The sequence below is a fragment of the Miniopterus schreibersii genome, assembly GCF_964146895.1.
Source record: "Miniopterus schreibersii genome assembly, chromosome: 12".
Taxonomy (NCBI): domain Eukaryota; kingdom Metazoa; phylum Chordata; class Mammalia; order Chiroptera; family Miniopteridae; genus Miniopterus; species Miniopterus schreibersii.
This window is the reverse complement of record NC_138112.1, coordinates 47,094,909-47,120,465: the sequence shown is the minus strand read 5'-3', so window position 1 is coordinate 47,120,465 and position 25,557 is coordinate 47,094,909. Positions and strand designations below refer to the sequence as shown.

General features: G+C 47.2%; 1 protein-coding gene across 1 annotated transcript in view; it reads left to right on the top strand.

The window, feature by feature from the left end:
- The window catches only part of ABCC8 (ATP binding cassette subfamily C member 8), a 62,611-nt gene that overhangs the window by 3,860 nt on the left and 33,194 nt on the right, over positions 1-25,557 (top strand). Inside the window, exons 3-10 of the mRNA XM_081152762.1 lie at positions 1,876-1,997; positions 4,043-4,209; positions 5,742-5,984; positions 6,805-6,993; positions 14,217-14,381; positions 17,420-17,575; positions 19,730-19,864; positions 20,196-20,358. Coding sequence (XP_081008888.1) covers positions 1,876-1,997; positions 4,043-4,209; positions 5,742-5,984; positions 6,805-6,993; positions 14,217-14,381; positions 17,420-17,575; positions 19,730-19,864; positions 20,196-20,358 — 1,340 coding nt within the window. The remainder of the gene's footprint in view (positions 1-1,875; positions 1,998-4,042; positions 4,210-5,741; positions 5,985-6,804; positions 6,994-14,216; positions 14,382-17,419; positions 17,576-19,729; positions 19,865-20,195; positions 20,359-25,557) is intronic.

Below are 25,557 nucleotides of genomic sequence, written 5' to 3'. Positions count from 1 at the left end.
TTGGTTGCTCTCACTATCCCCAGTAGTGACTGATTGTCTTATACCCCTCATATCAGTATTTTGCTGAAAATATCCACTAATCAAGGATTAAAGAATACTGACATTTACCCCATCTCATTTAACAAAAAAATCTGAAGGTTGCCTTTTTTAGTTGGCTTGGTGACTTAGTGATGGCATCAGGGACTCAAGCTCTCCCCATCTTCGTACACCATCCTCTGTGTGCCTGCTATATCTTCCCTTGTGGTCACAAAACGGCTGCCCAGCTGCGGGTATCACTCAGGCAAGGACAGAAGGGGTCAGGCTCCCCCACATGCCTCTTCCTTATGCAGATATCCTCTGCAGGCTTTCCTTTATATCTCATTGGCCAGAATTGGGTGATATGACCACGCTTAGAGCACTCACTGGCAAACAGTTATGGAATTGCATGGCTGCTTGCACCAATCACCATCCATTCCCTGGGCCTGAGTACACCGCTGTTGGAGCAGACTTGTAGTTCTTTCAGCATGGAAGGAGAGGAGCATGCTATTTGGTGAACAGTTCACCCTGCCTCTCTACTTATGCCCTAGTCCCACCAGACCACTTCGGGTTCCAACGTGGCTCTGCTCATGTTCCCTTCTCCTTCTCTGCCGAACTCCTGTTCATCCTTCAAAGCCCAGTCCGGTGCCACCTCCTCCATGAAGCTCCTTTGTCCACCAGCTCCTTTGCGCTCTCACCCTTCTGTTCATCTGCAGTATCACTTCCTTAGACTGTCTGGTCAGTCAGCTCTGAGCTTGTCGCCCACTCCCTACTGTCAGTTGTCGAGGGTGGAGACCCTCGGCATGCTGTATAGAGGGAGCAGTGCGAGCAAGAGCAGCACCAAGGCAGAAGACTAGAGAAGGCCTTCTAGCAACAGAGGGGATCCCAACATGGCTTCTGTAGAAAGAGCAGTCTGGGCAGTTGGTTTGAGGTCACATCACTGACCTTTGGTGCTGGCTGTGGGTCTTGCTATCTATAGGAGAGAGCTTTGGAAGGGCATGATCAGGACCAAGTGAGGTGAGCCTTCTCACCAGTCCTGGGGAGGCCTCGGGTCTGGGAGACAGCTCTGGCTCCCTATGGGTCTTATCACCAGACCAGAGCCCACCCACCAAGGCCTCTGTGAGTTAAAGTGGGGATGAGCTGGTATTGGCTGCCTTCATCCCCAGCCTAAGGGAGGAAACAAAAACAGTGACCTTGGCCTTGTTACTTAACCTTTCTATGCCTCAGTTTTCTCAACTGTAAAATTAGGAGGCTAAGAGTACCAACTTCATGGACTTTTATGAAGATGAAATGAGTTAACATACACGAAGTGCTTAGAACAGTGCCCAGTACACAGTAAATGCTCAATAAATATTGACTATCGATGTTATTACTACACTACCTGGGAGGAGTACCAATGCTGACTTATGCTGTTCATGTTAAATGGGGCTGCCACTAAGAGAGCTGTGGTGTGTAGGCTCCTGTACTGCCCAGAGAACCCTGAGGACAGAGACCCAGCTGTGCTCACTCTCAGAAAAGTGGTTCCAGGCCAGAGCCTTTGCAGCTGTAACTGCCGAGGCTGGCTTCCCTCTGCCAGGGCCTGTGAGCATGAACCCCAGGAGAGAAGGCCATGAATTCCAAAGACTGAACACCAAGCCTTCGTAGCATCTCCCTGTGGCCTCCTAGGACCTTTAGTTAACAGGCACATTTGGGGTATGCGCTGGGCAGAGCTGTCAACATATGGTGTGGAGCTGTGCATGTGTCCTGGGGGCCCCACTGTGTGCTGAGCCCTAAGCCCAAGGCCTGGGCTGCTCTGTTGGGGCACTCAGCATATCCACATCCTGTCTGTCTATCTGTCTCTCTCTCTTGCCCCCATCTCAGGGTGACAGAATCCCGCCATCTTCACCTGTACATGCCGGCTGGGATGGCGTTCATGGCTGCTGTCACTTCCGTGGTCTACTATCACAACATCGAGACCTCCAACTTCCCCAAGCTGCTGATCGGTAGGGGGGGCAAAGGGGCCGGGGAGGGACAGGTACCTCCATTCATTCTGTCAGTTCATGTTTACTGAGGACTAACCATGTGCCAGGCACTCTTCTAAGTGCTAGAGGTTCAGAAGTGGGGAAGAAAAAAACCCTGCCATCGTGGCGCTTACAGACAGGCAAAGACAGTAAATAAACAGATAGTGATGATGCTATGAAGAAATAAAGCTGGGTAAGTGGTAGAGAGTGATGGCAGTGACAAGAGGCTTCTGACAAGAGTGAGCTTGCAGATATTTGGGGGAAGAATGTTCCATGCAGATGGAACAGCAAGTGCAAAGGCCTTCCGAATGGAAGAAACTTGGCAAAGGACCAGTGTGGGCAAATCAAATGGAAAAGGGGAGAATGGTTAAGAGACGAGGCCAGGGGCTTTGGGTCTGAGTGCCCAGGCAAATAAGGGTATTAATAATTGACATGGCCACGGAGCAGGAATTGGGGTGGAGAAGGGATTCATTTTTCTCTCTGCATGTTGAACTTGAGATGTCATTGAGATGCCAACTCGGGTGTCGAATAGGCAATTAGATAAATGAGTCAGAATTAGATAAGTGGGGCAGAGGCAGGGCTGGAGATATACATTCAGCAGTCACAGGCTTATAGGTAGCATGTAAAGCTTGAGCCTGGATGAGGTCACCTAGAGAGAGAAGAGAACATGTGGTCTGCCAACATTTAAAGAGACTCTGGGCCCTGGCCGGCATGGTTAGAGAGCATCAGCCTGCACACCGGAAAGTCAAAGGTTCAATTCCTGGTCAAGGGCATGTACCTAGGTTGCAGGTTCAATCCCCACCCCTGGTTGGGGCACGTGCAGGAAGCAACCAATCAATGTGTCTCTCTCACATTGATGTTTCTCTCTCTCTTTCTCTATCTCTCTCTCCCTCCCTCCCTCCTTCCCTTTCTCCCTCCCTCCCTCTTCCCTTCCACTGTTTCTAAAGAATCAATGGAAAAAATATCCTCACTCCTTGGGTGAAGATTAACAAAAATATATAATAAAATAATAAAGAGACTCAGGAAGGAGTGGCAGCTTAGAGTTTCTGACACCATGTGACTGGGGTCCCAGGCAGAAACAAAAGTGATAACTGTTGACGTTTATTGAGCATGTACTTCATGCCAGGCTCAGTGCTAAACCTTATATGCATTATCACACTTAATCCCTACAATCTTCCTATTGCTACTATTGCTATTCCCATTTTATGGATCTGGACATTGAAAGTGAGAGGTTAAAAATACTAACAGTGAACACTCATTTAGCACTTACTATGTGTCAGACACTATCTGAAGCATTTTACATATATTAACTCATTTAATCTTTACAACAACTCTGTGAGGTAAAGATTATTTCCCTTTTATAGATCAGGAAACAGGCTTAGAGGTTTTGTGACTGGCACTAGCCTGCCCAGGAGGGTGCCAGGAGTCTGGCGCCCCAGCAGGCTCTTAACTGTTTTTGAGACTGCATGTCTAAGGGCGTCAGGCTGTGGTAGGCCAGCGGTATAAGTCCACAGGTCTCCCTCTGTGCTTGGGCTCTCTCTCCCCATCTCCTTCCCTCCCTTCCACTCTCTCTGAAAAGCAATGGAAAAAATATCCTCAGGTGAGGATTAAATTAACAATAATAATAATAAATAAATAAATAAATAAATAAATAAATAAATAAATAAATAAATAAAGTGCTTACTTGGCAGAGCACCAACAACTTAAATTAAAGAAACAATTTTCCTATTTTGCTTCTTATTATTTATTGTAAAGTGTGACCAGCTTGACTTCCAAGATTATTGTTTTTGAGCATGCCTGTCATGAATGTTTTAATATATGTACATCATCTCAAAATTGCACACTCATATACTCACACATGCACATCCCTTTACTCAGAAATGTGCACACACATCTGTAACACTTGCTTGTTCACATACCTCCTCTGACACACTCACTTCTCTCCTTTCCCACACACTTGCACATACATGAGGGCACACACTCACAAACTGTGCACACACATCCTCTGTGCTCCGTCTCCTCCGCAGCCCTGCTTATCTACTGGACCCTGGCCTTCATCACCAAGACCATCAAGTTTGTCAAGTTCTACGACCACAACATCGGCTTCTCGCAGCTGCGATTCTGCCTCACGGGGCTGCTGGTGGTCCTCTACGGGATGCTGCTGCTCGTGGAGGTCAACGTCATCAGGGTGAGGGTAAGCAGGCCTCTCCTGCGCTGGCACCCACCCAAGGATACCCTGGGTAAGGGCGGGGCTTCTGACCAGTGCCCTGCCCCATCCTGCTTCTTAGGCAGGTCCTAGAAGTCTGCTCGTTTTACCTGCCTCAGAAAGGGAGCTTGAGGCCAGTGTCAGAACTTTCAGGAGCAACATTCCATCTGGCCCAGCTGCCCAGAGGGAAGGAAGGTTAGCAAGGTTATAGGATTCTGGGTTTAATCCCACAGGGAGGAAATAAAAGCTTCAGGTACTGGCTTCTCCAAGTTTATTTGATTTGAGGGGAGAGGGATCTTGTTTTTATTTTAATGCGTTCATATAGTTACATGTACACGTGAGTAAATGCGGCTGCACACATGTCTCTTGTTTTGTCATCATTTTTGCTTGCCTCGCTTTCCCTTTCTAGGATGTATCCCCTCCCCGACAGTTCCTTCCCCAGGTAACCTGGATTAAGAACCTAGTGCGTGTCCTTCCAGTCTTTGTTTTTATTGATATAATACATAAACTTCTATCTATTCAGAGTGTTTTTTTCATATACATAGTTTTTTCTCTCAATATTTATTTTATAAAAATCCGATCATATTATACAGCTTTCTGCATCTTCTTTTTTCATCCAACAGATATCTCTTAGGACTCCCTCCAAGTGTGGTATGGCTAATTCTATCTTCTTAATGGCTGCATAATATTCCATCGTGATTGAGCCATAATTTATCAGCCATGACCCTTTTAATGGGCATTCACTTTGTTGCCAAGTTTTTGCCTCTGCAAATAATGGCGTATTAAAAGTATTAACTATATCTTTATGTATTGCTGCTTTTATATCTATGGGAGAGAGTTCAAGGAGTTGAGTTGCTGGTTCATATGCTCTGTGTATTTTAAATTTTAATTGATATTGCAGATCACCTTCCAGAAAAGCTGTAATCTACCATTAATAAATAAGAAAACCCTTTTCCTTCCTCCAACCAGCAGTGGGGGTTATAGCCATTTCTAATTTGGGCCAGTCTGATGAGTGCGAAATGCTACTTCAGTTTGCATTTCTCTAACTCCTCTGCTTTTAGTTGATTTGCAGGGCACAAAGGTTTTCTACATTCCCTGCCTCAACTGACCCTCACAGCACCCCCTGTGATGCAAGTACCACCCCGTTTTAGATGAGGAAATATTTTAGACAAGATTTGTCCCAAAATCTAGTAAGTAAGGATTCGAACCCAGGTCTGCATGGCTCCACACTCTGGAAACCCTACATGGTGATATCCTCAGATTTATGAAGAAGACAACATATGGGAGATCTCTGCTCTTCCCCAACCTAACTTGAACCCAACCCAACCCAGCTCAAAAGATTCAGAGCAGGCCTCAATGAAAATTCAGGAGGCAATGGCATTAGTGGTCAAGAGGGAACAGGCCCCATCTGTTAGAGGTCAAGGGTAGGATGTCACAACCCCAAGTCTTTGTTGTTGGGCAAACTGGAGAATGGTGAGAAGTTGCACTTACCCATCCCCAGTGGCCTGTGTGCCCCACAGAGATACATCTTCTTCAAGACGCCGAGGGAGGTGAAGCCCCCGGAGGACCTGCAGGACCTGGGGGTGCGCTTCCTGCAGCCCTTCGTGAACCTGCTGTCCAAAGGCACCTATTGGTGGATGAATGCCTTCATCAAGACTGCCCACAAGAAGCCCATTGATCTCCGAGTTATCGGGAAGCTGCCCATCGCCATGAGGGCTCTGACCAACTACCAGCGGCTCCGAGAGGCCTTCGACGCCCAGGCGGTCAGTGGGAGCATGGCTACACCATCCATTCCCTGCCCTCGGGTTTAGAGTCACAAATGGGAACCTCGGAAAGCATGAGGTCAAACCCCTGGTGGGACAGGTGGGGAAATTGAGACCCAGAGAGAGGAAGAGGCTTGCCCTAAGTCACACAGTGAACCAGGGGCAAGTCTAGGACCAAAGATTCATAGAGCAGTCACAGCTGGAATGACCCTTATAGTTTAGGTCATCTGGTCTAACACCTTCATTGTCCAGGTGGGGAAACCGAAGCCTTGAGAAGGGAAGTGACCCCACTGGAGACCCACTGTGCTTCATTCTGGAGCAGTGATTAAAGGGTGCCAAAACGAATTTTCACCGGTTTTGGAAAGCAGGGTCATTAGTGGCCTGATCCTTAGAATAACCCTATCAGTAAGGCCAGATAAGGATCTCCCCATATCACTGGAGAGGAAACTGAGGCCCTGAGAAAGGCCATGACCTCCTCAGAGCTGACCCACAGCTGGTAAGTGTCAGAGCCAGTCTCCCGACTCCCAGTTTAGTGCTCCTTCCCTCATCACCATGCTGTGCTCATCACATAGTCCCTGACCAGCCGTGTGACCTTGATCGATATTCTGGCTGCATTTCCCCATCTGGACCATGTTGGTATTGATAGGGCCCACCCATGATTTGATGGTTCCTTGATTTCTTCCCGGAGTTCACCTGTTTGCAGCAGATGTGGCCACCAGGCTTCTCCAGGCAGCAGGATCCAGGGGCTTCCTGGGATACTGGGCCCTGCTGTGAATGGGCCCTCGGCCACTCTGACCTGGCCATGGGTCTCTCTGGGCAGCGGAAGGACACGCAGAGCCCACAGGGTGCCCGGGCCATCTGGCGGGCGCTCTGCCATGCCTTCGGGAGACGCCTGGTCCTCAGCAGCACTTTCCGCATCTTGGCCGACCTACTGGGCTTCGCCGGGCCCCTGTGTATCTTTGGAATCGTGGACCATCTTGGGAAGGAGAACAGTGTCTTCCAGCCCAAGGTAGGCCACCTAGGGGTAGAGCTGGGCACCCTTTGGAAGGTTTTACTGGTGGGTAAGAATGTGCCAGAGGCCAATGTGTGTGAGCTGTGGCTGCAGTAGAACCACTCCTCACACATGCACAGTATTGCTCCTCACTTGGCAATAACCTCCATCCAGAAGATGCTCCACATTGGTCAACAGAAATGCCAGGAGGCGAGCTTGTGCCCCAAGAGGATTTCTGGAGCCCCACTCTCCTCACCATGCCATCACCACCAGAACACCTCTCCCGGTTACTTAATCATTGAGAAAGTAGCAGGAAGTGCATTTGTGCACTCATTGTCAAGAGCTTTTATGACTTGTTGGCTTTTAGTTCATGTCATCTTAATAGACTCTCAGTACCTTTTCAGGGATCTGTCTTCCTCAGTTCTGCATATTCATAGCACTCGAGGTTCTGCTGGGGCGCCTTGAGGGCTGCTTTGGGGGGAAGGAGCGTGGCAAACCCTCATGCATAGGGCTTTTTCTCTCCCTGCTCCAGAGTTCATTCAAAGCTGCCCCACTTTTATTAATATGTTGGACTTTTCCATTGAATTTCTTTTTTAAAAAGTTTCATGTCTTAAAAATATTTGAAACCCATTGGACTAGATGATATCCATCAGCCTTTCCCCTGTAAAGATGCTACAAACTGAAATTTGTTGGACAAAAGAGTCAGAAAGTCTTTCTTGGGGCTTATTTTCCCTGTTTGGCACAATAGCATTCGCCATGGGGTGGAGGGAAGGTGGAGTGCTTACTTGTCTCATCTGTATATTTACTGCTACTTAGGTTCAGATGGTCTTGAAATGGATAACTTTTCACCTTGAACAAGATTCAGTGTTTTATTTTCCAAGAAAGAACATCATTATAACCTTTTAACCACAAATAGTCCAAAAATGATGCAGAGAATTACTAATTAGGGATCTTAGTAATTTATGACACTCCCTTGTGAAATGCTATTCATCTCGAGGGCTCCAAAATCACAGATAGCATTTACTTCTTAGGAGATTTATATTAATTTTTTCATGGGCTATAATTAATCAACTGAGCACTTTTGGTCAGGAATATGAGACACTTCCGGTCCATTTGTCTGATTTCTTCAGCAAATGTTTGTTGAACCCTGCTATGTGTCAGACCTGGGTTAGGCTGTGGGAATAGACAATGGTTATGATGAAGACTATTAACAATAATAACAACCACTTACTGACTGCTTACCACATGCCTGGCTATGTGCAGGGTTATCCATGTGTTCTCTCACTGAAACCCCAAAACAACCTTTTAGGGTAAGTATTTTTTTGTAACAGCTTTATTGAGATATAATTCACATACCACACAACTTATGAGGTAGGCATTGTTACCCTCATTTTACAGATGAGTAACTTGAAGCTCAGGAAGGCTAAGTAACTTTCGCTAGGGCCTTTCAACTAGTTAGTGACAGAGTCAGGATTTGAATCAAAGTCTCTTTCACTCCATAACCTGGGCACTTACAGTTATGATGCTAAATTGACTATTATAATTATTATTATTATCAAGCTATCACCTCTGGCTCCAAGGATTGTAAAATCCAATGGAAGAGAGAGAAATCTGAATAAAATATTTTTATACCGTGAGTTAAATAATACTCTTAGGAGGCATGTACAGGGAACTATGAGAAGATGGAGTGACTAACTCAGCCAGCGGTCATGACAGCTTCATAGAGGAAGGGGTATTTGAATGGGGCCTTGACAGATTAATAGGAGTTGGTCACGTTAAGATGGACAGATTTCTTGTTCAATCAAAAGCGTGAGGACTCTTTTTGTTTATTTAGACTTTGATGGTTCTTGAGGCCTTCTCTGGCTTTTGAGCCTCTGAACTTTACTTAGCCCCAAAAGAGAGGGGGAAGAGATTGCTTCTCTTGTCCACAAGAATGTTATCTTTTAGCTTAAGTCTGACCATAGGCGGCCCCAGAATACTCTACGTTGGTAACCCTGCAGCAACATGGAGCCAGTTGTTAATATTAGGAGGAAGTGACGCAGGCCAGAGCCCTTATCTGCTTGTCCACATTGTCGTCTCCTTCCTTGTTTCCCCAAAATCTTGTGGGATTCTCCTAAGGAGAGAGCTCTGAGGCAGGATGTGCTGAAGAGATGGTGAGAACAGCACTTAGAATATCAGCTCATCTGAACACTAGCTTTTCTCTTTTTTATTTATACACAACCCTGGGTTTAACTGCCCTCTATTGGGATGCTCTTGTCCCAGTTACCAGTCAGCACGTAAATCCCTGAGACCAATGGCCCTGCCTCAGTGGCAGCAGGCCTTACGGATTTAATATTTGTTCCATGTGGCCCAAATACAATCGACACATTACAGACATAGAAATGAGAGTTGAAAGTAAGCGTAGTTTCTGATGTCAGCAGCAAAGAATCCTCAATCGTGTGGTTGACTGGGATATGGCTTAATTCTCTCATTTGGGCTTCTGGGCCCAGAAAATGGGGAAAGGGGTCATTTATTGGGGTCATTTGGTTCATCCCCTGCCTCCCAGCAGCTCTAACCCAGAGAGACGGGTGCTATTCTGGTCTTTAAGAACCTACAGAGAGGGAAGCTCTCTAGCCACATGTTGCAATGTTTAACAGCCCTCTCGGTGAGAAAGCCCTTCTTTCTGCTTAGCCTGTATCCACCCTGCTGCAGTCCGCATGGCCGGGCACCATTGTTTACTTCATTATCAGTGGCTGCCCTGCCCTCTCTTCCCTTTCCAGAACTCTCACAGACGGCAAGAATCGCACCACCTTGGCATCTGCAAGGACAAACATTTCTTATTTATTCTTTAATTACTGGAAGGATTCTATGGCCTGCCAAATCTTTGATGCTTCTGTCCCCCCTGCCACTCTCCAGGAAGAGCTGGGACTCAGGCTGGGCACAGCCCATTATATATCTCTTTCCAGCCCACTCTCCCGCCCAACCCCCAGCCACAATCTGTCACCTGCCATGGATGCCACTGTTCTGGCTGGAGGGTGAGAAAATTGGATTCAAAAGAACTGCTGGCATCTGAAACCTTCCAGTGCTGCGCTAGGCTGTCAGCTGAACAGAGAAAGAAGGAACAGGGTGGTACAATCTAAGGGCCAAAGCTTTGAATGGCCTCTAAATCTCAGTGGGAAAACATGTAGGTTTGTGACAGTGTGTGAGCTTGTTTCTGAATGAGTTTTCCTGGAAACTGCTTATGTTTCTATTTGTGTGCCTTTCATTTCATCCCTGTGTCTGTTGGTATGTCTTTCTTCATGTGTCTGTGTCCCCATTTGAGTGCCCATATGTGTGGCTATCACTGTGGGTGACTTTGTGAACTTATATGCATTTGTGACTTTGAGAAATCAATGTGTGGGTTGGTCTCCTCATGAAAGTGCTCATGCCTCTGCTCTGGCCTGAGGTACCTTCCTTCATTCACCTCATTAACCCCTTCTCAGCTGCCAAAACTCAACACAAATGTCCAGGTTGAATTATATGCCCCTCCTCTGTGCTCCTGTAACATACTATGCTTGTACCATCAAAGCACCCCTTGTCTACTTCCTCGACTTGAGCCTGAGTTCCTTAAGATGGGAACTGCATTGTCTGACCCCTGTGTGCCCAGCTCCCAGCTCTAGGCCTGACACCCAGGAGGCACAAGAGAAATGATTCTTCAACAAATAATACAGAAGTTACTGTATATTGATTGAGTGCTTACACTTACTAAATTTTTTAATCTCCATTGCTATATTGAATCCTCACAACAATGCTCTGAAGTAGAAACCCTTCATGGCCTCATTGTACAGGTGAGAAAATTGAGGCTCAGAGAAGTTGAGGAACTAACCTAAGGACACATGGATAGTATACTATGAGTCAGGACTCTAACTCAGATATGGCTGCGTCAAAGTCCAGGCTCTAAACCACCATGTCAAATGGTTGTGCAGATGGGTGGGTATGTTGGTCCATGAGTGGTCAAAGGCAGTTCTCATTGTTTTTACCCCCAGCCTCCCAGGGCTGGGACCTAAAGGCAGTTCACCTTTTAAGTCCTGCCAAAATCAGAAGCAAGGGCCCAAGTGACCCCTCTCCTTTGCAGTCCAGAGAACAAGGGAAGGAAGCCTTTCTGCTCATACCTCCGGCCAGGCAGGGGCGCTGGGGGTCATCACTGTAGAGTCATGAGTCCTGGGTTCCAGTTTCCCCTCCGCTACAGACTCTCTTTATGCTCTTCATCAGTCACATTCTACAGCCTTCACTGGCTCAACTGCAAAATGAGGAAATGTGTAATAACTTCTGTAGAAATCAGATGGGGGATGAAGATCATATGCATTGATTAATTTTAAAAATATTTATTGAGCACTATTGGGGCAATCCCTGGAAACAAACACAATTTCTTCCCTGAAAGCTTGTGAAAATGTGAGACTAAGACATCTGATCTTCCAAAGCATTTACCTTCCACCAAACGTTAAGTTGTAGGTCCTTGGCCTTTTCTCTCCTGCCGTGATGCCTTCAGGGTGCTGGGCAGCGGCTATGGCCTCACACCCATGCACCGCCTCCCAGGGCCCCTGGTCACTAGACTCCACCAGGGCCTGCTTTCCCTGGGCAGCACCCCAGGCCTCTTTGGCTAATCTAGTACCCACTTCTTAATTAAAACATTGCTTTTCTAGACTTCACCCTTTTTAAACTGCCTCTTTGAAGAGAGATGAAATAATGAACTCATGACTTATTCCTGTAGGGAGATTTTTATTTTAACAGGTCACAAAAGTTTTGATCCAAAGAAGTATAGTTTCTGACCCTAGAGAGTGTGTGCGTTGCAGGAGGAAAGAGAGAAAGGCTTTACTTTTACAGCTGCAAAAAGAGAATTTGTTGCCTTGTTAAAAATGTCCGGATATAGATGGGTGCATTTAACAGATGCTACCCAGAGCCTAGCCAACATTTAAGATCCATTCATTTTTCTAGGCCTCATTCTCCACCCCATGTGTTTTCTGATCATTGTGACACAACACATGTGTGGCATTCTGTGCTACTCAAGAGCTTTCATGATGATCAGTGTTCTTGGATGCATAGCATTTCCGTGAGCATCATAATATGCCTGACAATTCCCTGTGGTTAGACATTTAAGGGATTTTTGCACTATCTCCCTGCTCTAATCCAGAGAGACGTTTTTGCACATACAGCTATTTCCTTATGTTAAATTATTTCCTTTGGAATGAATTCCCATGGTGTGCTTTGTTGCTTTAAAATAATGAGCTCCAGCCGGCCGGGCGTGGCCCAGCAGTTGAGCATTGACTTAGAATCCAGGAGATCATGGTTCGATTCCCAGTCAGGGCACAGGCCCGGGTTGTGGGCTTGATCCCCAGTCAGGGGCGTGCAGGAGGTAACCAACCGATCAATGATGACTCTCTCATCATTGATGTTTCTATCATTCTCTCTCTCCCTCTCCCTTCCTCTCTCTCTGAAATCAATAAAGATATATTTTAAAAAATAATAATTAAAATAATTTAAAAAATTAAAATAAAATAAAAATGAGCTCTATTCTCCAGAGCTGGGTCTCTGCAGAGAACACAGAACAGAAGAATTCCCTGCATGCCTTCCGTTTTGACTCAGAACCAGCCAAGTGGCATGCTTCCCCTGGCAAGTCACAAGCTTATAGATGACAATAAAAGCCTCAAGGTGAAAGGCTAGGTGGCCTAAGCATTAGGTCTGGGGTAGTGTTTAGCAACACACAGGTTCATGTTCACTCCTTTACAGCATGTGACTTGGAGCCAGCCACTTACCCATGCAAGAACTCCATTTCCTCATGTATAAAATTGGGCTAATAATGCTTCCCTTCTCATTAGAGTTTTATGAGGATGGAGTTTTGCACCTGATAAATAGTTTCCTGCCCCTTGCCTCCTTGTAAGGTCAAGTTTACCCCCACCCCACCCTGAAGCCTAATTTTAAGGTCCATTTGCTGCTTCTTGCCCACTCCCACCCACTACCTTCTCCCTTCTCCCTCTGGTACTTTGACAAATGAGAAGGAAAGTCGAGGGCTTCAGGCCTCAGTTGGCCTTCCTCTAAGAGTCCTGCATGTGTCCCTCAATGGTCTCCCTGTGTCTGCTTCCTGCTGTCCCCAAAAGAGAGAGACCCCTATCCCACAGACAAAGGGAGAAACCATCATGAGCAGGACCAGCTCCACAGAGCAGTGAGGTTTAGAGAGCCCCGTTGGACCAAAAGGTAGTATCTTTTCTCCCATCAGAAAGCCCTGTATCCAGGATCCAGTAATTTTTGACTCTAGGGAAAGGGCTCCACTCAGAGTCCAGCCCCCTTCAGCCTGATCATGGTCAGGGACATGCCCTCTGCTCTTCATCACTTTGTTCCCAGCACTCTTTCCCCTGCAGCAGCTCCCACACCCTTCCAAGTAGCTTGCAGTGTAGAGTGCAGAGCCTCAGAAAGGGGACAGTTCTGTCTTCATGGAAATATTGATGTGGCTCTGCTGGGGAGCAATGAACTTATCCAAGATCAAAGTTTTTCTGGGAGCTCTTGATGCTGAATTTGGAAGCAGACATGCTGCTGTTCCCTGGTATCTTTAGCAACAAAGTCAAAATGTTTGTGGGTTTTTCTCTTCACTGCTTATCATCTGCGATCTTGCTGGAGGGTGCAGAAAGAGAGCCTTAAATTTAAAAGGAAGTCCTGGGAGCCCATGAGTCTGCTGGGCTTGGGTCTGAAATCTTTTCAGTTATTTTAGGCGATGTGTTCCTATCTCTCACCTGGGAGAGCTGCCATGCCATATTTTTCACTGGTCTTTCTGCCCAGAAATTACTACAGAGCAGGCTGTTGGTGAGTGTGGGACAAGGCCTCCCCTGATCCATTTTTGTAGCAGAGTACACACATCGTGGGATTTGTTCTAGCCGTTCTGGTTTTGGCTGCTCTGTGATTTGCTCTATTTATTCTTGCTCCATTCAGCATGAGCTCCCCTGGGCCTGGTGACCACAACGCTGTGAGTGATATTTATGAGGGTGAGGTTCGAACTGGGCCGCATCTGTTCCCCTAAGCAGGATGTTGAAGAGGATATAGGCATCCCTTCCTGCAGTTAGGAGAATGTTTAGTAGGATCCATCAGTCTGATATTTCACTCATAAACAATTGCACAAGGCTTTGCAAGCATGGAGGGACTTATAACAATGACCACTATGGCACAGTAACAGGTACTAATGGCGGCCTTTTTGCTAGCAGTGATAGCCACCTCTGAACTTCTCTTTCCAACAGACACAATTTCTTGGGGTTTACTTTGTCTCATCCCAAGAGTTTCTTGCCAATGCCTACGTCTTAGCCGTGCTTCTGTTCCTTGCCCTCCTGCTGCAAAGGACATTTCTGCAAGCATCCTACTATGTCGCCATCGAAACCGGAATTAACTTGCGAGGAGCAATACAGGTACTTGGATGATTATTTCTTCACTTCATGGTAAGAACTACATGACTTGTCCTCATGGACACTTAAGGATAATCCTGCTGTGAATTTATTTTTTGGTGGCTCTTTCCCCGTGTTTTGAAACAATAACCATGACAACACAGTGTGGGATCCTGAAAAGTGCCTTGGGCTGGACTTAGGAAATGTAGTAGTTCTAGCCCTGGGTCTGCTTTGGACTAGACCCCTCCTGTCCTGTGGGGTCTGCCTAGCCCTTGGGCCTTCACATTTTCCAGCCTAGGATGGGACCAACATCCCTAATCCATTACAGCACTCTTTCCTGCTGAATACAAATGCAGCCCAGGATCCTTCTCTAGACACTATTCCAGAGTTCTGCTACCAGAGTCTTCTTTGGGTGCAAAACAGGGAACATGTTTGACATACCAGGATTAGAGAGTCTCTAAGATCTATTGGAGATCTTAAATCTTGGGTCATAAGAGAAACTTATCTGGTCTGATAGGGCCCTTGGTCTAGCTTCTTGCCGCTGCCTTCTGTGGATTCCTTCTCAGAGTCCATTGGAAAGATGATGAAAGTCAAGGAGGATTCAGGGCCCCTCTAGGCAAGCTGGTGATGACAGTTGTCTAAGCTCCAGTGTTTTTGTTAGAATTTTGGTTCAGTGTTGGAATGAAGAGACCCAGTATAATAATGGCTTATATAAGATAGAAGTTTGTTTTTCAGTTAGGGCTGGTGTGATAGCTACACAATCATCAGAGACCTTGGTTCTTTTATACTGTTGCTCTGCCAGCCTTCTTACAGTTACTTTCATCTTATGGTTTAAAATGACTACTGAAATTGTCACTATCATGGCTACATTTAACCCAGGAGGAGGAAAGCTGGAACAATAGGATGGAATGCTGCCTTCCTTTAGATCCATAATCCAGAAGTTGCCCATATTCTGTTCCATCCCATTAGTGAGAAATTGCCCACATGGCCGTACCTAGAGAGGTGGGGGCTTTCATCTTGACGTATGCCCTGCTAGAAATTCTTCTGGTGAAAAGGAGAGAATGGTTATGGGGGGACACCTACAGATTCTGCCATACCCAGCAATTCCCATGAAGTCAGTACCATCAAACTCCAAAGCCACCTTAATCTTCAGAAATGAGCCTCAGAATCTTTAACATTGACTGGTGCTCTGGGAGCCAGGATCAGAGGCTTTGTAGGAAAGGGACTGAAAGGGAAAAGGGGTAGCCTGGGCTGGGGACAGTGTCAGGGTCCAAATTCTGATTACCTTGGTGTAGTCCATGTGTATGGCCCCCCTAGAGCTGTGCAGTGCACAACTGAGCAGCTGATCATGACAATGCTGCCCATCCCCAGTGATTTTTCATTGAGGAAGCAGAGCCAATTCCTCAGGGATGTATATCATCATGTGAGATTGGTGGAAAGAGCCCCGGAAAATCCAAAAGCCTCTGAGACTCACAGGGGCTTAGAGCTAGCAAGAACCAAGCTATTGCTCTGTTCAGAAAACCTCTCTGAAAATCCCAGCCTCTGCTCACACCCTTCCAGTGACAGGCAGACATGCACCACCACAAACAACAGCCAATTTTGTCATCAAACAGTTTTGTAATTAAATCTACTTTCTATTTGTATGTCATAACTCACACTCCGGCCCAGTATTTTCCAATTACACTAAAAGAGGCAAAATGGTTTTTTAGCATATTAGCATATAATTGTTTTATCAAACTGTCTGAATTTTTGCATTAATAAGAGAGATTGATTCAGATGTCACAAGAAGAAGATGTTAGCATTAATTATGGAAACACATTAGATAAAAACTTCTTTCTTTCAGAGATTTACAGAAAATTATAGACAAAGAGTCCTGTCTTCATGTATTTGAGAGTAATCCCATTTCTTGCATTAAAAGTCATTAAGCAAAATTCCTGTGTTATATAGAATTTCTGACATACTAGCTCTTGGCCGGCTGTTTACTTCTGTGCATCCTGGTCTTTACTTAATAATACTTTCTTCAAGAGATTAAGCTATGTTTCTACTTCACCGAAACTAGGCTTATTATTATTATTTTAAGACCGAATTCACATGACCTAGGATGTGCATAGATTTGTCCAAAAATGTCATTGCCATTATTTTAAACCTTAGTCATGGTGTATGTAAACTCACAAATAAGACAAAGAATAGGCTTATGCTTTAAGCACACCGGACCGACAGAAAGCCTGGGTTTACACAAAATATGAATTAAGGGCTGGGGATCCACCTTACAACAGAACACGTAATAGAATTTCATTTGAGAGCAGGCATCTCCGGGCCATTTAAGACCGAAAGGCATTTTTCTTTCTTTCAAGAACACATAGCCTGAGAATTGCCTCTTCCTGGGAGGCACAATCACTCTGCACATAGAGCTTTTAGGTTCAAAGCCATTACCACAGCTGTTGCCATCTGCCTGGAGGGTGAAAGCAAGGTCCCCAGGGTGGCTGGACTCCAGGATGGCACTGGGCTGATCGACACTCATACATTGTGTCTCACATAAGACCATTTCAGGCCGAGCCCTTGTCTTGTTTCAAAGCTCAATGAAGACAGGACTTGGCCCCGGAGCACACCCCATCCCCGGTTGGAGATGGCCATATTAAATCAGAGGGCTGCCCCACTTTGTCATTTTTATGGCTCCAAAGTATGCTTTCTACGGGCCTCTGGTAAATCAAGAATACAACTGGACATGAAGAGCTGCTTCTAAGATTTAAGGGCTAATTAAATCCTGTCCCCAAGGGAGAGTCTCGCTTGCTGGGAGAGTAGCTGACCATGCTGGCGTGGCTTTCTCGCTTGAGTGCTGCCTCTCAGACTTGCCTGATTGGTCACCAAGGCCCTGTACCTCACTGAACCTTAGTTACCTCATTTGTAAAAGTGGAACAGTAATGCAGGGCCCCTCACAGAGCTGCTCTGTGCTCCGTAGGGAGAATGTCCGAGAAGCCCCTGGCATATTAGAGATGCATGGCATCTGGGGTGGTGATTAGAATGATGACGACAAATGCGAAACATGCTGCTCTCATTTCTAGACCAAGATTTACAATAAAATTATGCACCTGTCCACCTCCAACCTATCCATGGGAGAAATGACTGCTGGACAGATCTGTAACCTGGTTGCCATCGACACCAACCAGCTCATGTGGTTTTTCTTCTTGTGCCCAAACCTCTGGGCTATGCCAGTACAGGTAAGGGATGGTGCTCTGGTGGAGAGTGGGAGAGGGGGACACAAAACCAGACTCTGCTGGTATGTGCTCAGTGAGTAAGAGTCCACCATGTTCCTCTCCATGTTTGCCGGTACTTTCCACCCCTCCCCACCCCCAGGTCTCCGTGGGGTGTATCCCTGGGTCTCTATACTGTCTCACACTCTGCAAGCGTCTAGCCACCTCTCTTGATGATCAGAGAAGGTAGTGCCATTAAGACTTTTTAAATGCAGCTTAAACCTTAAAAAAAATTTTTTTAACTACAGAATAGTTGGAACACTTGCAGACATTAAAAGTTATGTTTTAGCAAACTGCTTACACTGAAGTGTTCTGATATATATTTTAAGTAAAAAAGAGTAAATTACAAAATAGTGTATGTAATATACTCCCTACTAAGTTGGAATATATATATGTATACATTTTCACAGATTCACACAGAAAAAATAACTGGAAAGTCTCATGGTGGGGTTGCAGTGATTTTTATTTTCTTCATGCATTTCTAAATTCCCTATAAGCCACCTTGTATTGATCTGCAACTATGTGCCAGGCGCTATTCTAGGTGCTTATCATATATGTTCACTTAATCTTCACAACAGTCCTGCTAAGTGGACATTAAAAACACCATTTTAAAAATGAAGAAGCTGAGACTCAGAGAGGTTACGTAACTTGCCCAAAATTGCATAGCCAGTAAGTGCTGAGACTGCATTCAAACTCGGGGGTGTAAAATCCAGGGACTGTGATCTCCCCATTACTACCCTAGATTGGCTTTCCTAACTTGTGACTAGGAGCTAAAATAGGCCTTTCCCACACACACACACACTTGCTTTGCACACTCAGAATCCCTGATTTCTGGTATGTTCTCCCATGGGGTCCATTCAGACCGCTGCAGAAGAGAAGAGTGGACAGAGAATCCTGAGGAGATCGAAGAGGGGTAGGTGGAGTGTGAGGGGGAGCTTTGGGAGCAGCAGATGTTGCCTCCCCAGCTCCTGCCCCAGCAGGTGGTGGGGGCGCAGCCACAGACCCCCAGCCTGTGTGCTGGTGGTGACTCTAGGAACTTCCTTGGGGTCCAGCTCTACCCAAGCTACTGAATGACGTCCTGATTGCTTCCATATGAGGAGAGCTCATGAAAGGACTGGATGCAGGGATAATTTTCCCGGAGGGTGATGGCGGCAGGGCCCAGCAGGAGCAGGAGTGTTCTTCATCTCCTAATGAGCTCCTCTGCCCATCCATGCCGTTAACATCCGCTAAACACTGGGAAGCAGGTGGTGAAGGGGCACTTACCAACCTTAGGAACCTGCTAATGCAGGAGGCATTCTGCGATGACTGGAAATCACAGAGCCACCCCTTACTCCTGTCTTGAGGTGGTGCAGGGAACTGAGCGTGAATTTGGTGCAGGGCTCAGGGAGTGCAGGGCCAGCCCAGGCAGCTTTTATTTTCAATTAAGGAAGGCAGCACATCTGTTCCTCTAGAATAAGCCCCAAATTTAGAGGTGCCTGCTTTTGAAGGCAACCTGAGAACCTGTCATCTTGATGCTTTGGGGAACTGGCAAGAGTAACTCACACTTCTCATAAATATTCAGAAGCAGGCAGTCATTTACATAAAGTTAGAAACAGAATGAATTCTCTTTTCAGAGAATATCTGTGAGATCCACTAAAAAATTAAAGATGCCAGGAGCATAAGAATGAAAAGTAAATTCTTGGACCCTGGACTGGCTTTGTCTGGCATGGATGCAGCAGTTGTGCCCCTTTGCTCATGTATCACTTTTCCCAATGAGAGAAATGTCAGCCTTGGTAACCAGCACAGAGCAAAGGTTGCACTGTGACACCCACTGTGCAGCCTCAGCTCTGAGACCTCCGCCTGGATCACAGACTTGGGGCGAGATCATGCTTCCACCGGCCTTGCAGACAAATGCAGTTAGTTCCCAGCCCAAGCTCTCTGCTTGTGTGAGCCCATCGTGTTAGCTCGTCCTTCTGAAATTGTTTGTCACACCTTTTCCTCTGCCCCCTTCCCCAAGACGGTTTGGAAACCCGGGCACCAAGACCTGTCTCGCTTTAGGGGACTGGAGGGGGGGACTTTGCCAACGCCCCCTGGCAGGGCAGCCGCCAGGTCAGAGGGATCCATGCCCCTGCCCTCCCTCAGATCATCGTGGGCGTGCTTCTCCTTTACTACATCCTTGGAGTCAGTGCCTTAATTGGGGCAGCTGTCATCATTCTGCTGGCCCCTGTCCAGTACTTCGTGGCCACCAAGCTCTCCCAGGCGCAGCGGAGCACCCTGGTGAGTGTCCCCAGGTGTGCACCTGCCCCTCCCCCCATCCTTCCCCATGTGTCTGCCTGCTCCCTCTCCCCTCTCATCCGTGGGTCCCTTCAGTCTTCCCCCAGATACCACACATGCACACTATCGTTGACCTTAAGCAGGTCGCTTCACCTGTCTGCTCCACCCATTTCTTTGTCTGTGAAATGGGATTAATGGAGAAGGCAGGGAGCATCCCTGTGGGGACAGGAGCCGGGCCTTGTCTGTGGGATGGTGAGGACATTGACTCGGCTCCTTCCTCTCGGGTAGAATGGGGGCAGAAGAAACCCCTCTCTGACTCGGTGACCCCTGGCAGGAGTATTCTAACGAGAGGCTGAAGCAGACCAACGAGATGCTCCGCGGCATCAAGCTGCTCAAGCTGTACGCCTGGGAGAACATCTTCCGCACGCGGGTGGAGGTGACCCGCAGGAAGGAGATGACCAGTCTCAGGGCCTTCGCCATCTACACCTCAATTTCCAGTGAGTCCACCCCAAAGAGCCAGCCCTGCGTGCTGCCGGGGTAGGGTACCAGGGCTTGGGGCAGGAGGCGGTGGCAGACGCAGGAGGCTTTGGGGTCATCCAATCCAGGGGAGCCTCAACTGTCTCATGTAGCAGAGCCCCAAGAAATCACAGTGTTCTTTAGTCATTTATTCAGCAAACATGTATTGAGAGCCTGCTACATATGGTACTGTGCTGGGCTCAAGATACAATGAGCCCGGCCAGGCGTGGCTCAGCGGCTGAGCATCAGCCTAGGATCCAGGAGATCGGGGTTCGATTCCCGGTCAGGGCACATGCCCGGGTTGCGGGCTCGATCCCCAGTAGGGGGCGTGCAGGAGGCAGCCGATCAATGACTCTCTCATCATTGATGTTTCTCTCTCTCTCCCCCTCTCTCTGAAATCAATAAAGATATATTAAAAAAAAAAAGATACAGTGAAGAGAGAGACGAGGTCTTTGATATGCTACCAAGCTGATATATTACGGAGAGGCGGCAGTAAAGGAGCAAATAATAGTTTGAATTCTCCTAAGTGTGAGGACTCCTTTCCAATAAGTCAGACTGAGCTGCCACTGCCCTGGAGAAGCTACCAGGAAACTTCCATTTATCTGGGGCCCTGAGAAGGAGAAACATTTTCGTTAAACAACAGGAGCTCAAGTTTGAGGTCCTCACAGGTGTATCTACACTAACTGAATTTACATTAACCCACTGGTTTGGAAACCCCAAGCCCAGAGATAGAGAAAAAAAAACCCAAACTGGTAAAACTGCTAGGATCCCAGCAGACACGCATAATAAAACCACTTTCCAGAGAACATGGGGCTCCTGTGGTGAACATTCCTGTTGAACAATGAGCTAATAATAAAGAAATAAAAACCCACCAGAGAAAAAGGAACCACCAGAGTGAGTCAGCAAATGCAAAAAATAGGAGAATTGCTCCCTCAATATCTGCAGGTGTCAGAATACTCTGAAAGAGATAATAAAATAAGTGTGTTAAAATAATTGAAGAGCTAAAGAAGGTATAAAACCTACAGGGCAAAACAGGGAAGTATCAAGGGAAAAGAAAGCCAAAAGAACTTCTAGAAATTAAAAATTTAGTTACTGAAATTAATTGGGTGGTTAATATTTCCCAGGTCAGAGTCAGAATGTATGAGGTCAGGTGATCAATGGAGTCCTGGCTCAAGTTTATCTCAGTTGGTCTAGTGGCTCCATGGACCCACCCGGTGGTAGTTGGTGCCCAAGTTCATAATTGGAATGTTGATAGTTAGCCACTGGCACACCGCACACTGGTTCCTTGACCTGTTCAGCTTATGAGCCATTATGGTAGGAAGGGCCAAGAGGAAATCCTCAGAGGGAGAAAACAAAATGGAAACAAACAAAAATCAGAATACAGGTTAAATGAAATAACATAGCTAAAGAGAGAATTTGTGAATTAAAAGATAAACCTGTTGAAATTACACACAATGTGGCAAGGGAGGTAAACAGAAAATATTTTCTGATGGGAAATTGAGATCCAGAGGCACGCCTTCCTGAGGCCACTTCTGAGGTTAATAGCATGACTCAGACTAGGTCCTCTGGGGTCTCTAACTTCTGGCCTTGAACTATTTCCACACAGAGCTGGGAATCTGATGGCAGAGAAGAAGACTTAGGACACAATAGGGCACCATTTTTCTCTTACTTAGAAGAGAAACAACCTAGAATGGGGTCTGATGGGAGTGAAAATAGAGGAGGAAATTAGAAGAGATGAACAAAACTGATCACCTCTCCCAGCTGAATTTGTTCTTTTGTCTTTGTTTTCTTTTGGTGTGCAAGGAAGAGACACATCTGGGTGTGGGGAAAGGGAGGCAGTAGTGCACTGGATGTATCTCACAGATAGGCTTACAGTGAATGAGATGGTCCCTCAGGTCATCTCTGTATTCCTGGTGTTCATACTGCCTAGAGAAGGTCTGGTGGGGACAGGTGGCCACCATCCAGCCTAAAGGTTCTCACAGAACAGGGCTTGTCCTGAGCACCCAAGTGTCCTGCTTCCCTCTGTCCAGCCAGATCCCGGTGTCCTGTGCTTCAGGTATGGACCCTGGTCCAGTCAGCAGTGGCTAGGTCATCACCATACACAGCACCAGCCACAGCATCTGTCTGCAGAATGTCCTGCTAGGATCTGATTTTCTCAGACTGAAGCTGTGAGCATGGCAGGCAGCTGTTGCCTCCTGGATTCCTCACCAAGACACTCCAGGCTGCTGGTCTCACCCCTTTACCCTCAACCCTGACCCTGTGGCCTCTGACCCTCAGGCTGAGCACTCCACAGGACAAGGGAAATTGGGAAGGACCATCTAGGGAGCTCAGAAATCAGTGTCCACACTGAAAGCCCTGGCCTTCTTCCTCCATCTCTCTGCCAGATCTGGCTGTCCCTGGGTCTGCGTGTGTTAACAGTAACCCCACCCTGTGTACAGCCTCCTGAGTTACAGACACCTGCCTTCCAGGCTTTCATCAGGGGAAACAGCTGCTGAGGTAGGGAAAGGCTTACCCCAACAGCCAGGTGACTTTCTCTCTCAGCAATAACACGGCAGGGTGGGGTAAGGCAGGCTCATTTCTTGCTGCAATGCAAGGGAACCAGCAAGGAAACTGGGGGCACTGGCAGCAAAGTAGGGGCAGCCTCGGGTCATAGTGGTGGGGGCAGGTGGCAGCTACTTTGCTTCTAGGAGATGTATGCTCATTTCCTGCATTCCATCCTATGTAAACGACATCAGAAGATGCTTAGGTTCCCAGGCTAACCCACTAAAGCCTATCTAGTACGTGCTCTTGTCCCATGGGGCCCTGAGAAGACAGCCAGGGCTTTGTGAAGGGCTGGAGCCAGGAGGACATGGGGAAAGGAGACTCTATGTTGTCAAGAGCTGAGATAACTCTGGAAGGAGTAATGGCTCTGGAGCCAAGAAGGGGCCTGCCTAGGGCCCCTCACCTATCCAGGACTCAGGAACCTAGAAAGATAAACAGAGCAGCCCAGGCTGGTCCCTGGAAGAGGCACAGGGAGGGAAAAGGACTATCCCTCCAGGAGAGCTCTAAAAGCCAAGTGCTGTTTGCTCAGTATTTGCCTTCCTGGAATGGGGTTCTTTGTGTTGGGTAGTGGGAAGGGGAGATATGGGAGGGTTAGGTGGGGCACCTCCTGGCTGCAGGTATAAGCTTTGAGTGTGTTTTCATTGATCTCCTCCCAGACTTCCTGCCTTCTGTTCTCTGTCACCAGGGATCAGAACACAGGTCATTAGGCTTAAGGTAATGGGGCATCCTTAACTCTCACTCCTGGCGCCAGCCATGGCGTCCTGGTGCCACAGAGAAGCCCTGGAGTCATGTTTCCATCTGGTGCTGCCTGCCGGGCTTTCAGTCTGTCATCCTACACCAGTCAGGCTGTGGGGCAGACAGGTTACCTCTGACACCCTATCAGATGGTCTTACCTTCGGCTTCACTGAGAGCTCCTGTGTGTGGAGCCTTGGTGCAGGGAAGAGCAGCAGGGGAGGGAAATGGGTGCAGTTTCCCTGCCATCAAAATCTAGAATAAAAGAAAAACAAATGAAAGTTACCCAGTGGGTGTTGAGTAAGCCCATCCCTGTGTGCTTGGCCCTGTGCTAAGTATCAGGAGAAATGCAGGAGACAGTAAGATGTGCTCCCCATTCTCAAGGGGTGTGTAGTCTGCTGAGAAGTCAGCTAACACATGGACTAGTGTGGCAGGGAGCACTACACTATGTGGACCTGTTCTGCGCCGGCTGCCAACAAGCCTGACTGCACTTAATCTTCATATCAGCTTGTCAAAGTGTGTAGCTCCATTGTCCCATTTTACATTACAGAAGACTGAGGCTCAGTGAAGTGAAATGACTCACTGAGGTCCTCAGCCAGTAAATGACAGGAAACAGAGAAGAAGGAAGCGAGTGTGGACCGGGAGTTCACACAGAGCTTCATGCAAGATGAGGCTTGGGTGGCATCTTGCAAGATGGGCAGGATTTCAATGAGTAGAAGATAAAGTGAGAAAAAGCTGGAGGCAAGTGCTGTGGCCACTCCCCTTAGACATCAGTTCGATCTTTATTTCCTTGCAGAAGCAGCATAACTCTAGGTATCCAGCCCTACCATATATTTGAGAACAAGCTTTGCAAGAGTGACAGAGGGGTCCTAGGCCCTACCAGTCAACCAACCAACATGCTGCCAGTTCATTCTGTACTTTGTGCAGCACCCATTCCAGAGCTTTCTCTCTGTGCCAGACTCTACTGAGACCTTGGAGGTTAAGGGGAGGCAGGCATGATCTCCACCCTCACAGTCTCGTGAGTGACCATGCTATGACCAGTGGCCGTGCACGGGGTCAGAGCCAGGGGATCACTTCCAAATGTCCCACCTTCTCTTTTGTGTGCTTACCTGGCCCTCACCTCTTTTATTTCTTTCATTTACCCCCTACCCCTGGGACAAAGCTGCAGTTAAGCAGAGGCATCAATGGCTGGCTGCCTCCCTGACACGTGGCTTCTGAAATATTTATCTTTGGAAATGAAAAGCTGCTGGTATTGTGGTGCTGGTGGCACCCACAGGGCCAGGCCGCCTTCCTTGGGCAAAGCCAGGGGAGGGGTTATCTGAGCCCCGCTTTGGTTTCGGTTGATTTGTGGGTTTGTTTCATTTGGGAGGGGTTTAGGAAAAGCTGACACATTGTTCACTGCTCTACCCCTGGAACCCAGCATCAGGCCTGGAACAGAGGAGACCCTCAAAAAATAATTTTTGAATAAGTACTTAGATAGATAGATAGATAGATAGATAGATAGATAGATAGAGATTTCAGAGAGAGAGGAAGGGAGAGGGAGAGATAGAAACATCGATGATGAGAGAAAGCCACTGATCGGCTGCCTCCTGCACGCCCCTGAGTGGGGATCGAGCCCGCAGCGCCGGCATGTGCCCTGACCGGGAATCGAACCACGATCGCCTGGACCTTAGGTCGACCCTCAACCGCTGAGCAGCGCCTGGCCAGATGAACAAGTACTTCTTAAAGGATAGCTTTGGGGGAGGATTAAAGCAACACCTACCTTCACCTCTCACCACAACAGAAAGGCTTTCGCTTTCGAAGGAGCCTGTCACACCGCCTACATGCAGCTAAACTTGTTCGCAACAGTTTCACGCTTACACACCATTTCAAATCTCCTGCTCGCACTTAGTGTTATGACAGGATTT